This window comes from Aspergillus versicolor (genome assembly GCF_001890125.1).
Source record: "Aspergillus versicolor CBS 583.65 unplaced genomic scaffold ASPVEscaffold_10, whole genome shotgun sequence".
Taxonomy (NCBI): Eukaryota; Fungi; Ascomycota; class Eurotiomycetes; order Eurotiales; family Aspergillaceae; genus Aspergillus; species Aspergillus versicolor.
Window position 1 is genome coordinate 564,156 of NW_024467533.1, and position 14,875 is coordinate 579,030.

The 14,875-nt window shown below is 50.9% G+C and overlaps 5 protein-coding genes across 5 annotated transcripts; 2 read left to right on the top strand and 3 right to left on the bottom strand.

The window, feature by feature from the left end:
* Positions 1 to 2,721: 2,721 nt before the first annotated feature.
* ASPVEDRAFT_313664 (putative GPI anchored protein) lies at positions 2,722 to 4,446 on the bottom strand. The gene is made up of 2 exons (XM_040810464.1): positions 3,976 to 4,446; positions 2,722 to 3,915 (listed from the first exon to the last, which is right to left on the bottom strand). Exons 1-2 carry the CDS (start codon positions 4,295 to 4,297, stop codon positions 3,032 to 3,034), a joined length of 1,206 nt encoding a protein of 401 aa, XP_040671904.1. The 5' UTR covers positions 4,298 to 4,446; the 3' UTR covers positions 2,722 to 3,031.
* Positions 4,447 to 5,232: 786 nt separating this feature from the next.
* ASPVEDRAFT_45560 (putative aldo-keto reductase (AKR)) lies at positions 5,233 to 6,387 on the top strand. The gene is made up of 2 exons (XM_040813321.1): positions 5,233 to 5,567; positions 5,626 to 6,387. The coding sequence occupies exons 1-2, from the start codon at positions 5,301 to 5,303 to the stop codon at positions 6,313 to 6,315; spliced, it is 957 nt and encodes a 318-aa protein (XP_040671905.1). The 5' UTR covers positions 5,233 to 5,300; the 3' UTR covers positions 6,316 to 6,387.
* An 895-nt stretch (positions 6,388 to 7,282) lies between these two features.
* Positions 7,283 to 9,737, top strand: ASPVEDRAFT_32464 (heat shock factor family protein; the record flags this gene model as incomplete). Its single annotated transcript, XM_040810608.1, has 2 exons — positions 7,283 to 7,752; positions 7,814 to 9,737. 2 exons carry the CDS (start codon positions 7,283 to 7,285, stop codon positions 9,735 to 9,737), a joined length of 2,394 nt encoding a protein of 797 aa, XP_040671906.1.
* A 570-nt stretch (positions 9,738 to 10,307) lies between these two features.
* On the bottom strand, positions 10,308 to 12,385 carry cwc27 (putative peptidyl-prolyl cis-trans isomerase). Its single transcript, XM_040813322.1, has one exon. It carries the CDS (start codon positions 12,134 to 12,136, stop codon positions 10,445 to 10,447), a length of 1,692 nt encoding a protein of 563 aa, XP_040671907.1. The 5' UTR covers positions 12,137 to 12,385; the 3' UTR covers positions 10,308 to 10,444.
* A 98-nt stretch (positions 12,386 to 12,483) lies between these two features.
* ASPVEDRAFT_313764 (uncharacterized protein) lies at positions 12,484 to 14,531 on the bottom strand. Its single transcript, XM_040810466.1, has 2 exons — positions 12,673 to 14,531; positions 12,484 to 12,554 (listed from the first exon to the last, which is right to left on the bottom strand). Exon 1 carries the CDS (start codon positions 14,356 to 14,358, stop codon positions 12,949 to 12,951), a length of 1,410 nt encoding a protein of 469 aa, XP_040671908.1. The 5' UTR covers positions 14,359 to 14,531; the 3' UTR covers positions 12,484 to 12,554; positions 12,673 to 12,948.
* Positions 14,532 to 14,875: the final 344 nt, after the last annotated feature.

The following is a 14,875-nucleotide window of genomic DNA, read 5'->3' on the forward strand; positions in this document are numbered from 1 at the left end:
CACTTGTCTGCGTGGATAGTTTTTCTATTTTCTATTTTCTGCCTAGAACTGCCTAAGTTGCTGCTCAGTTTTGGGGCTTCTCTCCCCCTTGGCCCCCCTATTCTTCCTGGTATTTTTGGATCTCCCAGCTGGGAAATGACCTCGACGTGGTGGCATCCACCGTCCTTATTGCCCAGTGTCATGTTGATTGTGACTTGATGGCTGTTATTCCCCTGCTCTTGCTGTTGCTATATTATTCCCTGCTGCACGCATTCCCTGCATCTCGCCCTCAGTTATCTTCCCGCCGTCAAGGAGCTCGATGGCATCATTGGATTCAATACTCGCACCGCGTCATCAGCCTTGCTTTTAGGTCCGCTGTTTGATTAGCATATCGTTTCCCTCCGGGGGTTATTTTAGTAACTTCCTTTTGCGTGGGAGACCCGATGGGGCGGTGCTCTTTTGCTTCAGGGGCACTCTCACCTTGCCACTCCAATCCTTCTTGACGATGCCAGACTGGAGCCTCTTGTCGCCTCCCAATCTCCTGCCGCTGCTGCCAGTGCCACTGTGACTGCTGGCGCTCCTGCTGGCCGGATCGGGCCTTCGGGATGTTCCATCGCTCGTCGACTTGGACTGAATTCTTCGGATTCCAAGCGCTGATTATCGGGATCCGCCTTGGGTGGATATGATGTTCCAGATTGACTTCTTCTCCCTAGACAAGGAGCTCATACCCACACGAGCTCCATGCTCGCATTCTCCTCGAACCCCGTTTTCCCGAATAGCTTATTTTCCATTGCCGGCCATTGCTGACCACAAAGAACTGGCTCGCTGAGGCCCGAGTCACTGCATGCTTCGTTATTGACTTCACCTGGAATGAGACAGGAAACAGTATCTCTGCTGCCTCACCGGAAATGAGACCTTCCCCTAGTAAAATGGCCGAGCCCTCCTTACGTCGGTATCTGCGGTCTGCCAGTCACCCAACCGGCGCAGCGACTGGTTCCGCACGACAAACGGAGATTTGCTGTCTCGGTGGACCCTTACTGAGGGACTGTTCCTTCTCGTTGTGATGATCTGCCATTTATTTGAGACATTGCCTGGAATCGCCTTGTGCTGAAATGAAGCCCCATACTCCAACGCACCTACTTCGACTTCATCTGGTTAGAACCCCCCTTTTCTATCAAGGAATTTCCAGAGATGAACGTCCATTCCAGCCAATAAGATTGCCTACAAGCACTGACCAGAATGCGTTGAAAATGAGCTCATTATTATCAATCCCCGCAGCAATCCCTCTTTCCTACTTCGTTAGTGATCAATCTATATGGAGCCAGTTTTACTGGCACTGTCCGTTGCGACCCGCGCGGTTCACTACTAACGCTCGAGCTAGAACCCGCTAGATTGTCACCAGAACAGTCTGAGTGCGCTGGATGGAGCCCTCGGAATCCGACTATTGTCGCTAGGCGGATCAGTCAAGTCCCAGCCCTCGAGACTCTTGACTCTTGAGACTGGCTGCGAATGAAGTGGCAATGTGAAACCGAAGCGTGGATTGGAGCGCGTCGGCTGCAGAGCTCTCACAGTTGCGGCGCTGTTGGCATCTGTCACCTGCGCTGCTGCGCCAGAAGCGTGGGCGTGGCAATCTTCGGGAGTTAGAGCCCCTTATGAGGAGTCGAGGACCCGTAATTAGGTTAGGTAGGATGGACCGGAATCCCCGGGCCATTCCACCCGCGTGGTTTCTGGGACTTAGTTCCTTGAAGATCTCGGGCAGCGAAAGTGTTCTTCACGAATCACGGAAACTCACGCCGGATTGCTTCTCCAAGTCTCCAACGCCGGAAAAGGGGTAGCCAAAGGCTAAAGGTATAGGCATCGGTAGTCTGCTTACCATTCTGGGAAGTGGGACGACGAGGAGAGATTATTCTCGAAATCAATTCACCCAGTCCGATTGCTACGTGACCTGTACTTTCAAACAGACAACCGCCGCAGCTCACACTGGATGTGGATGCTGGGCATCCCTATGACAAATCTGATAAGGTGTTGGGCGATTGCCCATTATTGGAAACTCCGCATGGAAGTTCTCTCGAAGTTCAAACAGTTGAAGCAGTTATGATCTTCGCTGCCTTGGTGATACGCTACTATTCTAGCCTCGGACACTTCCAAAGAGAACTGACCCCAAACCGCGAATATTCCAGGGAATAGACAACTCCGTAATACTATGAAGTAACAAACATGAGGCGTCCACTGCAAATAACATCTCTGGCGTCTGGTCGCATAAAAGACCTGACCTATCCTCTTAACCCACCTGTCTCCTCCTCACTTGCAGATGGATCTGCGCCTAATGCAATGCAATCTGCACCTCCGCCACACCGTCCGAGTACCCAATCTCCGACCTTAAGGCGAGCACTCGACAACAAATAAACAGATAAAAAGCTGGCTAGAATCATATTTTAGCGAAACCGAGGAAAGAATTTAATACTAAATATAGTTGATCTATGTAACCGCAGCGGTGTCAAGGATTATGGGAAACTCAATAAATGGTTGGGTACAACGTGGCAGCACGCGGCTCCTAAATATATAAAAGCGAAAACAAAAGCCCTCCTTCTATTAATGTACTATACAAAATGCCGCAACCAAACAACCAAAGCCCCTTAACCTTTAACCTATCTATTCCGTAAATAAATTCATTTCATTTTATATTATTTTATTTATTTGGCAGCGCACACGACAAATAAATATAATACAGCATAGGAGGCCGTTCGGTTTTCCATACTCAAGCCTGCGCAAAACAAAATACTAAGTAACAGAAACTGGCGTTAAGTACAGACTTATAATAAGAAACGGCATAGTTTTTTTTGTTTTACAGTATGTGATTATGATTGACCGACGAGTAAACGAGAAAGTTGCTACACCCGCTTTTGTTTCGTTGTTGCTGTTGTTATTGCAGATTGAATGTTGAGACCATCTCCGGTGTATCCAGTTCATCCTTAGACAGGATACTGCTCCACGGTCAAGACACTGCATATGTAAGGGATAGACGGGACGATAAAGCCGAAGCGATTGCGAATCAAGCAACAGGCGAAGGACTCGCCGTCACTGAAACAGTCACGGTCTCGGACGGAGATGGCTCACTTGGAGGAGATGGCTCACTGGTAGGGGATGGCTCACTGGTAGGAGACGGCTCGCTAGCTGGCGGAGACTCGCTAGACGGAGATTGCTCACCACCAACACCTGGTGGTGGGGGGGAGGGCTCGGAGGCTGGTGAGGCTGAGACTGAGACAGATTCTGACGGAGATGCGGACAGGGATACCGACGGAGAGACAGACACAGACACAGACACAGAAACAGAAACAGAAACAGATGGCGACGGAGACACTGAGACTGATGCAGATGGGGATATAGATGGAGATGGAGAAACAGAGGGAGATAGTGAAGGAGATACAGAGAGCGAAGGAGAGGGAGACAGCGATGGGAACAGAGATGGAGACACAGATGGGGATAGAGACAGAGACGGAGAAGCAGAAGCAGATGGCGATACAGGTAGAGACGGAGAGGGGGACAGCGATGGGGATAGAGATGGAGACAAAGAAACTGACACCGACGGGGATGGAGCTGGAGCAACACCGGGGGCAACGCCACCTTCGCCGCCCTCGCCGCCCTCGCCGCCGCCGCCAGCAGCAGGGGAAGAGTTGCAGCTAGATGAGGCAGATACTGAAACTGAAACTGACACAGAGACGGCCGTCGACAAAGTTGGATTAGGATAATAAGGAGGGTAGTAAGGAGGATAGGGAGGATAATACGGCGGATAGTAATATGGGCCCTGGGTGTTGTAGTATCCGGGCTTCCCGTTGGAACAGTTACGACCACAACGGCGGAAAACAAAGGCACTGGAAGAAGAAGGAGTGTAGGATGTAGTTTCAAAGCTGCAGGAAGTAACCATATCGTATGCGTCTGTTGATGATAAGTCAGTGGCATATATTCTGAGGGAAGAAATGAGGCCTTTCTACTTACCATTGTCGTGAGGATCATCATCACCATCGTCGCCACTGGGGTTATCTGCCCTGTACTGCGCAATACATGCCTCACACAGAGGGATTCGTGTGCTTGCCTGGTCCATGTCGCACATGCATTGCATTTCGGCACTATCGTCGCTTGTTTGGTTGTCACAACGCTCGGAGGCGCTTACAACGGACTGGCAAACCCAATTGCATAGCTCGGGGACATCACTGCGGTCTAGGTCTGCGAGGGCTACATTGCCCACGAGAACGAGGTTGAATAGAACGAAGAGTTGCCGTGCACGCATGCTGATAGTCACTGAAGGCTCTGATAGCATCAAACCTAACGGTGCTGGATGCGAGGGCTTTCACGACGGCTGGCAGGTTCCAGGCCTGGCCTCCTTTATGGATTTCGTTGGCTCTCCATTGCATAGTCATTGCGTGTTTAAGATTGGGGACTAAACTTTAAGCTTGTGAGTGACGGCGCCGAGAGTAGATGTCCACGGTGAACAGTCAAGATTACATATCACCACTAGGTTTGTAGATGATGTGTAGTTAAACATCTTGGACCCATGAGGCTTCGGTCCCAGGCATGCCGCCATAGAGAATCCTTGGGAAGGAGATCCAAAGGAGCCAATGTTATATAAAGTTGGGGGGCTGAAGGTCATTGTTCGTCTGACAAGGTTTGGAGCCCCGGCATCCGGAAGCTTTCATGGGCACGGTGCCTTGGAACGAGATCTCCGTGGTTGTTCAATTCAGTCTAAAATTGACAATCATTCGTCCAAGCCTTCTTGCGACGATATCATTGTACCCATGGCTGTTTTTGACTGAGCTGCATGGCGTTTTCCGAACCAGGGGCCGTGGCCGAATTCTCAGATAGAGTATATTTCATTTGGATATGCTGCATGTGACCGGAGAAGACTAGGACGACCTTTTCCCCAACCAGTATGCTAATGGGTGCCGTTATCAATGACCTCAGGCGTCTGGTGAACGCCGGTATACTTGTGCATTTTAGGAGTATGGAACAACCCGCGCTCGTGTTACCCAGGGACCACACAGGAGAAGAATTTCTGATTCCAAACTAAGATTATTGCAGCAGAGATTGTGCCTTTTCTGGTCAACCAAATGTTGATGGTATAGCACTGAAGAGCCGACTTGGAAGTTGAATGATGAAACCAAAAGCTCAAGTGGAGGTGATTGGGCCGGGATTGCCCGTGGTTGATCTGAGAGCCTGAGGCCCCTCCCGTCACACGTCACAACGACCAACTCCGACCTCTTGTCTCTTCTTGCCCTGTTTCGGCCTCGACATTCAACCTGAATGATTTAAATAAGTAATAAATTATGGCTCGCGCCGCACTTGCTAGGATGTCCTGGGAAGGCTATTCTTTACGCCCCGTCCAGAATGCGAACCCCACGTTCATCCCAAGCTTCCTTTATGGCACAGCATGGAAGAAGGACCGAACAACGGACTTGGTGCATCAAGCAATTGGCTCTGGATTTCGCGCGGTAGATACGGCAGGCCAACCAAAACATTACCGGGAAGATCTGGTCGGTGAAGCTATACGTAGAGCCATCGGTGATGGGATTGTTCGCCGGGAGGATCTATACGTATGTTGGAGGACACTTCGAATAGTTCTTTCGGATCGGAATGCTAAACAGCTGTCAGGTTCAAACAAAATACACATCTGTCCAGGGACAAAACCCCAATGATATGCCGTATAACCCCAAGGATAGTGTAGCAGACCAAGTCCACGCTTCTGTGAAGGCGTCTCTGTACAATCTTCGCCCGGCCACTGCGCATGAAAGCGCGGATGAGACGTACATCGACACTTTTGTACTTCATTCTCCGCTACCCACCATGGCTCAGACAATGGAGGCGTGGTCGACGTTGGAGACATATGTTCCCCATCGAATCCGCAACCTGGGCATTTCAAACACCACACTCCCTATCCTGAGAGAGATTATGTCGTTGGCCAAGATAAAGCCTGTTGTGGTGCAAAACCGGTTCTACGGTGGGACCCAATTCGATGTTCCCCTCCGTGCTTACTGTCGAGAGCATGAGATCGTGTACCAAAGCTTTTGGACGTTGACAGCAAACCCCGAGCTGGTTCAATCCAAGCCGGTGTTGTCGCTTGCAAGGGGCGCGGGAGTCTCAACAGCTACGGCTTTGTACGGACTCGTTTTGGGCCTCGGAAATACCACGATTCTGAACGGGACGACCAAGAAGAATCACATGGACGCAGATTTGACCGCGCTCAAGAGCTTGCAGCAGTTCTCCCGTGATAGGCCGGACGATTGGCAAAGTATTCTTGAGGATTTTGAACAGCTCACTGGGGACCATGTATATTTGCAGTGAATTTAATTTCTGTGTACATGTTTGAAAAAAACAATAGCAAATGAATATCACAGACTATTATTTTTGAGAGAATGAACCTCCATTGGATCTCTTCATCTCCAGATTTCCGTTTTGGGACGATCTCGAGGGCCCGCACGTGCTAAGAACGTGACTCAGCCATCCAGCCAATCAGGATGGACTTTTCTCTTTGGCCTCAATGATTATCGGCGCCAAGATCTCTTCAACAGGAAAGAAAACTTGTCTTCCACCAAGTTGTTGCAGCCTGTTGCTGTTCATCCGCAAGAACTTCTGGACGTGAGTTGCTTTGCATTCCGCCCACTCTGCATTATTCCTCGTGTTCCCCAGTTCGTCACTAGCCGTTCGCGCTATCTTGCTTGCTCGGGCTCTCCACCGCCCTCCGGAGTGACGCTACAAGAGCCTTTTTTTCTCCATCACCGCTGCAGCTTCAGTGTCAATCCAGCCTTGATGCTGGCCGACAATTTGATTCGTCTTCCTCCACCCATCGCCTAGACGAGTCCAACTACCTGCGCCATCAATAGTCTTCGTTTTTTATCCAGAATCCGACCCCGTTCGCTCTCCGCATTAGTGTTCACTGCGCCCGCCCGTCGCGCAGCCGCGATCTATCAGTTTGAAGCCGTCGGTCATCTTCTTTATCCCTTCGTATTTTCGTCATTTTCGTGAGTATTATCACTTCAAATACGAATTTTGAGACAGCTTCCACAAGACGATTTGATCCGCTTCTTTCTGTTGAAAAGTTCTCTGGAGTCGCATTTCTCTATCACACCCCGCAATATCTCCCGCTCCGAACGTGCAGGACTCGGACCGTTGGTTTTGATTTTTTCCACCCCCTCCTCGCATAGCTAGATCGCACGATCCGTCGAAAGAATCTGCCTAGGGCAAGGCAGCGGTCTGTTAAAGACCCGAGAAGACGAGCAGTTCCCGACCGTTGGACCTCCGACTGCCTGAAATGAGCCCTCAAGGAATCACTCGCAAGAGACCTGCCCCCGGCACATCCCCAGCCGTCCACCCCCAGCTGGGTCAGCTACCGAATTATCCGGCGACTTCAGGAGCCCCATTGTCAAATGACCAATTCTTACAATGGGGTCAAAATACATCTTCCAACACTGTTCCCGCCCCATCCTTTCCTGATACAAATTCTTACAACACTGCCGCTGGCTTACCGCCATCCACTCATGATGTTCCCAGCACCTCTACAGCGTCCAACCAGGTTGCACGTAGACAACCAGCAAACCAGATTGTGAACCGAAGTCGCAGCTACGAACAGCCCTCAGCATCTCTTCCCGAGCAAGGCAATGGACCCGAGTCTGGAGGTTGGTCAGAGAGCTTGGATGAGCTCTACCAACGGGCAATGGTAGCAAAAAGGGAGGCTCAGGCAAAACGAAAACAAATACCACCCTTTGTGCAGAAACTAAGCAGGTATACTGGTTCCTCCGTCTTGATGATGCCTTGGCTAGACCACTAACTTTACGGTTTTTAGTTTTCTTGACGAATCTAAAAACACCGATTTGATCCGATGGTCCGACGACGGAAATTCATTCATCGTGCTGGACGAGGACGAATTCGCTAAGACGCTAATCCCGGAGTTGTTCAAGCACAACAATTATGCCTCTTTCGTTCGACAGTTAAACATGTACGGGTTCCATAAGAAAGTGGGCCTTTCAGACAATTCCATGCGGGCCAGCGAGAGGAAAAACAAGAGCCCTAGTGAATATGCCAACCCTTACTTCAAACGCGGCCATCCCGACCTGCTATGGTTGATTCAGAAACCGAAAAATGCAACAGCACAAGGAACAAAAACCAGCAAAAGTTACGTGCGTGTGAAAACAGAGGATGCGGAAAACGAACCTGATGAGTATGCTGATGATAATGTTGGGGTAACACGGGATGACGGTTCCCGGAATCGTCAGCTATCTCTGATTGCGCAACAACAGCCGTTACCGAAGGATCAGTTCTCAAATGTTTATCGGGAATTACAAGCAATTCGTCAACAGCAACAGATCATATCCAGCACCATCAGCAAGCTAAGGAGGGAGCATGAACAGCTCTATGCGCAGGCAGCGAATTTTCAGGAGCAGCATACTCGCCATGAGAACTCGATTAATGCTATACTTACTTTCCTCGCCACCGTGTATAACAGGAGCCTCCAGGGCCAGGAAGGCCAGAATCTCGCAAACTCCTTCGCGGGGGCAATTTCACAGGACCAGGGTAATGTTGTCGATATGAGTGATGACTATTCTTTTGGCCCACTGGGCACCGGTTCGATCAATAGTCCCGGTGGCCCGCGGTCAATGAAAAAACAGCCCTTGCTGCTTAAAGCGCCGCCCGGCGCGGACAACCATGGTCGTGCTACAACACTTTCACCTGCCACAAGCGCATACGATCGGCCGCAGCCTCGTGGCCATGCCCGGCAGCCAAGCGCTTCACAATCTGGACAAGTCGAAGAAGTCTTTGACACTAGCCCGCGGCCGAAAGAGGCTACTGCTCCCCAATCCCAGGAATACCCCCAGCGAGACATAATGTCCGTCATTCAGAACACGAATGCACGAAACGGAATTCCAACCACTTATAGTGACTTCCCAAATGTACTATCATCACTTGAGACCTCAGGCGGTAATGTTCCTCTCACTCCCAACCAACGTGCGGATATGCTCCGTCTCATGGCAAACGAGAGTGGCACGAACGACACCGGCGAAACCCCACCCCAGAATAATTCTCTGATTAGCCCGATGCCACCGCCAATGCCAAACAATTACTCATCACGCCTTGCTAACACTCGGTCCGAAATCGATAACCTGATGAAGATGCAGGCGGAGCAAGACCGGTCTGTTCAGAACCTGACGAACCTCTTACAACCACTCAGCCCAACCGGCGCCATCCCTGGTATTGGGGCTGATGGGAACATCCCCCCTCCTCCCCTTGAGCTAGACCAGATCTTTAACAACGATTACTTTACCGACTTTGGCGATTATGATCAACATAATAGGGGGAATATGGATCTTCCAGGAGACTCTACGGGTGCTGCTCAGGCACCTGCCACAGTTGAACCCCCAATATCAGATGACCCAACAATCAAACACGACGGAAACGACTTGTTCGATTTCGATCATCTAGCCGGCGATGGTGAACTTTTCGGAGGAACAAACCAGCACCAAGCGAGTCCCGGATTCTTCCCAGGATTCGATAACAATGGCTATGGTAACGCACCCTCCAACCAAGCCGCCACAAATCCCGCCATCAGTGGCCCCGGACGGGTAGTGGAGACGCTCACAGACAGCGAAACCACGAGCCCCAGTAACACAGTTGAAGACCCGTCGCAATACGGCACTGGTGCCCTTGATACGGGAGATGATTCTCAGGGAGGGAAAAGAAACGGAGGCGGGAAACGACGAAAGAAAGCTTGATGTCTAATTTATACCTTTTATCACTACAGACCCTTCCCTTCTTATGTCCTCCACCTTCCCTATACTATGAATGAGAACATCCAAGCCGAGCTTGAAGAATATTTATCACAACGTCTTTTTTTTTTTTTTTTTTTTCCCATTTCGGATAGGAGGCCGGTTATACGTACGTGCGACTGGTTATAAGACTGGGCGCCGGCTACAGAGTACACTGTTTAGAATAAGACATTGAGCAATTTCGGCGTGCATACTACTGCCTTAAAGGAGTTCGCCTTTACCAACCCACGGATTGAGACAAAGTCAGGGAACATGAATGAGGATGGAGGGAGGGAGGGCAATCTCGAGACGCGCGGGCTGTACCTTAGCCGACAATGAATGCATCCATGATGCAAAAGGTCTCTATTTTGTCTGTCCACCGTGCTTGGGAGGCAATCGAAGTTGAGCTCTTCGTGTTGATTTGTTGCAAGCTACCTAGCCATTTACTGGTTTGTATGCTCAGTTTATGTTTCCTTTCCTTGATCACCAGGCTTAGTGGTTACAAAGATGAGAGAGAGAGTATACCATTATACCCTTTATCCGTGTATGTTTTTCAATGGTATTGTTGCCATTGGTATTCTTATGAGATTATACGATACATATCAGCTATACCAGGTCGACACAGACGCCTATATTGCGAATATACCAAGTAGCTTGTAGTCCGTATGTGTGGATTACTTCTTCGACCACTCCAAATCTCCCACCCTTCCCCTCTTCCTCTCCCTTTCGCGGTCTCTCTCTAACCCCCTACCTTTCCCCCGTTTCGAACCAGACCCACCGGCAATCTCCTTCTCCCGCTCACGAGGATCAATCACCATAAGCGTGTCGGCGTCCTGGTGCTCCTTTTTCCAGCTCAGGTCTTTACCGAGTGTGTCCTTACCAAAATGGAGTTGATGGCTGAGCCAGCCGCTGTCGTCGGCGTCGTTGTCTGCAGAAGTAGCAGTGCCGGCTTTAGCGTTTCCGGAGCTGTCCCATGACTTGCATGATTGACAATTCGCGATAAAGTGGAGATCGCAGAGCTGGGATTCTTCGTCGGCGCCGGCTTCTTCATTTTCCGTAGGTGCGGCTGCACTGGGTTTTGATGTTGAGGGTTGTTTTGTTGAGGATGATGTGGTGGGCTGGGAGTCGGAACTTTCCAGCTTGGCCTTGAAGGCATTGAACATCTTCAGGGTTTCAGCTTCCGCGCTGTTAGTGCTGCTGAAGCCTGTGATGCCGTTAGATGTGGAGCCTGAGCCGGCGTTGACACTTCCTGGAGCGGGCCGTTTGCGACCTCGGATTGCTGTTTGAGGGATCATGGCCTCGAGTGCAGATTTCGGCTTGGATTCGGCCGCTGGGGCTTGAACCGTGCGGCGCATGGAGTTTTTGAGGTTTTCGATTTCGGCATTTGTTCGTGACAGGAATGACTGTCTTTGTGGTGGCGGTGAAGGGGAGCGTTCTGGAGATTCGGGGTCCGGTAATGGAAGTTGATTCGCGTGGTCTGGTGTCTTTGCGCGAGCTCTGGGTGGAGGAGAGGGCTGGTGCGCTGGATTTGGTGATGGAGAACGAGGTCTTTTACGCGTCCCCGAGGACGGCTCTTTCGATGTATCCTTTTCTGGGAGTTTTGTGTCTGTGACAAGAGTAGGATTGAACTTCGGTTTCGCAGGTCGAATTGGCATATCCTCCTCACCCTCCTCGTCATCCCCTCCAAAACTAAGCAAGACTTTACCGGGTTTGGACTTCTTTTTCTTCTTCGTGGCCGGTTTCTCTTCTGTCTTTGGCCCTGTAGCGACAACTTGCCTCTTTTTCACTTTCTCCGCGAACGGTCCCAGATCGCCCACTTCGCAGGACGTAATCTTCACCGGATATACGGGCCTCTCAGTTCCCTCGATGCGATCCGCATCCGCAATCTTCAACATATTGTATAACGTATCACCCTCAATGCGTCCAAAAAGCGTGCACTGCCCATTCAACTCGCGCTCCGTATTGGCAAGAGTGATAAAGAACTGACTTCCATACGTGCCATCCTCGCTCTTCGCCATACCAACTAGCCCGCGCCGGTTATACCGTAATCGACTATGTAACTCATCGCGGAGTACAACCTTCTCGTTGGGGTCACGCGCGTCAGGATCGTATTCGAATTCAGGGTATTCGTAGATGGATGTGCCGCCGGAGCCAGTGCCAGTTGGATCACCACCCTGGACGATGAAGTCAGGGACAACGCGGTGGAATATTGTACCGGCATAGTAGTTGTCCATGCAGTGTTGCAGGAAGTTGCGACATGTTAGAGGGGTTTGCTTTGCAAAGAGCGCGATGTGGAGGGGGCCGAAGGTTGTGTTGAGCGTCGCGGACGCTGTCGGTGCTGGTTCTGTGGCATAATGGGCCGACATCTTGAGAGAGTATAGGAAAGGAGACGATCCGATCGAGGGATTGCGCCCTCTAGGCCGAGATGGGGTGTTGCGAGCTTCTGGAGCAAGGCAAACTTAGAAGTTTTGCGGAGAGTCTGGACTGAGTATGTCCGTTATGCATAAATTAGAAGCCCCAATTTATTCAGTATTAGTTAGGGGGCATGAAGCCTTGCCCTTTCACGGATTGGGCGTCGTGGGGTGCGAGTGTGGCTGGCGAGATCCAAAAAAGTCGTGAAGTTGAAGCTTTTCGGGGAAGTTTCAGTTGGTCACGTCACGTCAGCCGGGGCCAAGCATTTTTATAGATCGCCGAACAGCACCACAACATTGAACAGAAACATGCAAGTAGAGTATAAACCCCGAGTAATTGGATATATCTGTCAGCATATTGTGCATTAATCGACTTTTGGTGTAATGATACCTTCCAGGTTAGCACTGTATTCTAGCCTGATGAGGTGAAATATGCCTAAACTACCAGATACAACAACGAGGCTGATAGAATGTTATGGGAATAACGATACCTGTTATCTTGACGTAGCAGTCTGGGTAGTCATATAGCTACAAGCAGAGATTCAGACTCGGCTTGGATAGAAGCAAAAGGAGAAGGGTTGCTGCTGAATACTGGATTAGGGTATATGCTTTTCAGGTACTTCTAGGTACTGCTCTACAAAGTTATGGTTCCTCGCACGGGATGGTAATCCAAAGACACGAAATTCATTTTGGAGACGTTTCAACGTAAATTAGCGTCGTAAACTAAATTCGTAGCAACATAATTAGGCGAACTGCTAGTAAACAATTTACTTGTTTTCGGCCACCTCCGCAGCCGCAAAAGCGGCACCCTTGCCCTTCCTGGTAAGCCGGAACCCGCCGACAAGCAAGATGAGCGCCTCCAAGCCGAGAATCACACCAAGCGTCACCATAGCACCAATAACTCCGGCCACAGCCTTGGAGATACCACCGCTGCCACCAGATGCACTGTCTGTCGAGGCGGATCCAGAGCCGGAATCGCCAGATGAAGAGCACTGCCCGTCAGTGTTCCCGCAGGCGTCGCACCACTGGTCAGTGGTCATGATGGCGATTTCCTCGGTCTTCTCGACAAAGGTCGACCATGGGATTGCGGTGCTGGATTCGCCATAGAGTCTGTACTCCGTTAGGTCATCCGAAGAGGAGAGCGTGCCGTTCTGGAAGTAAAAGCGGACGCTGATATCCTTGGGGTCTGGAAAAGAGTCGGATGTGGAGTTTGTGACGAGTTCCCAGGCCATAGAGGAAGCGTAGTCGGGCACACCGGTGAAGTTGACGTTTACTTCTGGGAGCTGGGCGAGGCCGAAGTATGAGAGGAAGGTGGCGTATGCGCCGAATTCGACGTGGAGCTTGACTTTGCCCTTGGAGGTGACTGTTTCGTTGAGGCCCATGAGCATTTCAGCGGCAAGGGTTTGGCCAGCGATGGCGCGGATCTTTTCAGTGGAGTTGTAGGCCAGGTGGTATTGTTCGATATTGGCGTACAGGAACGCCTGGTGGAGTTGCTCCGCGGATGGGACGTTGGTCGTGTTGTGGATGTAACCAACGTTAAGGTAATCGAAGATAGAGTAGGCGTTCTTGAAGGTCCTGTCGGATTCAGAGAAGGAGGTGTTGATTAGAGGGGCGAGGTCTTCGTAGAAGCTTTTGGTGGAGTCGAGTAGGTCGTTGTACAACTTGGACCCATAGTAGTTGTTGCTGCTCACTATGCCATTCTGGCAGTTTGACGTTGACTGCAACCAAGTGCTGTCCTCGCTACTAGCCCCAGAATCGATCAAGGATAGTGGGATCAGCTGATAGCCGTCCAGTGGCGCATGGACGGTTGTTTTGTTGCGCAATTCCTGGCTGGCCAAGTCGCCAACAGGAGGGTAAAGACCCTGCAGGAAGCCAGTAGCAGAGTTCTGGAGCACAGCATCGGCTGGCGCCGAAGCAGTAAGCTGGGAGAGCTTAACGACATCCTCGCTGATGCCAGCGACATATTGACTTGAGCTCGAGTTGATGTAACGACTGTTATAGGAGGATCCCGTTATAAAAACCTCCCGGTACCCGAGATCAGTGAGCTCTGTGTTCTTGAGGATCTTTGCAGTGCGGTCACCATGGCGCGCAAAGACATAGGCACCGAGAACAGTCTCAGCGGAGACCTGTGCAAGTGGAAGCGCCGAAACGGCGAGGAGCTGCAGTGAGGAACGCATTATGGCAGAGAAGCGCGATTGGAGAGACAGAGACTTCTGGGGAGGTGGGATGACAAGGCCATTAAATACATCCGGGATGAGTTTCCGGCGGTCGCCATCAGACTATCAGGCCCTTGGATTGAGTAAACTTCAATCCGGCCTAGAACAACCTTGGGGTGGGGTTCCATCAACGACCGTCACTCGAGCCCGTACGGAGCAGTTTTCATTTCTCCTCGGGTCTCTCCTCGTTGGAGTAAAGTCCGCGGAGGGTCATATCATGCAGAGCATGCACGCTATGGTGCGGGGACTCGAGGGCCCTACGGGAGAAAAGTAACATTGGAGAAAAGGTTAGCTAATGGGCTGCATTCATGAAGATACAGCAAGCGGTTGCCATTGGACGGTGGAACCGGCACTTCGTTTCCAAAGGTTTAGTTGATTTAGCTCAAGCTCTTGCCCATCGGCCATGTCCGCCGTCTGGACACCTCCAGCGCCCGACCGGATCAGTGGTCTCAGACTATGGGAGTGTACTCTGTGCGGC

Bases quoted from the DNA above. Each gene is read 5' to 3' on its own strand.
- ASPVEDRAFT_313664 (XM_040810464.1), bottom strand. From the start codon at position 4,297: ATGCTATCAGAGCCTTCAGTGACTATCAGCATGCGTGCACGGCAACTC. The intron at 3,916-3,975 runs GTAAGTAGAAAG...TATCATCAACAG, and splicing joins TGATGATCCTCACGACAATG to ACGCATACGATATGGTTACT.
- ASPVEDRAFT_45560 (XM_040813321.1), top strand. From the start codon at position 5,301: ATGGCTCGCGCCGCACTTGCTAGGATGTCCTGGGAAGGCTATTCTTTA. The intron at 5,568-5,625 runs GTATGTTGGAGG...AACAGCTGTCAG, and splicing joins TTCGCCGGGAGGATCTATAC to GTTCAAACAAAATACACATC.
- cwc27 (XM_040813322.1), bottom strand. From the start codon at position 12,136: ATGTCGGCCCATTATGCCACAGAACCAGCACCGACAGCGTCCGCGACG.
- ASPVEDRAFT_313764 (XM_040810466.1), bottom strand. From the start codon at position 14,358: ATGCGTTCCTCACTGCAGCTCCTCGCCGTTTCGGCGCTTCCACTTGCA.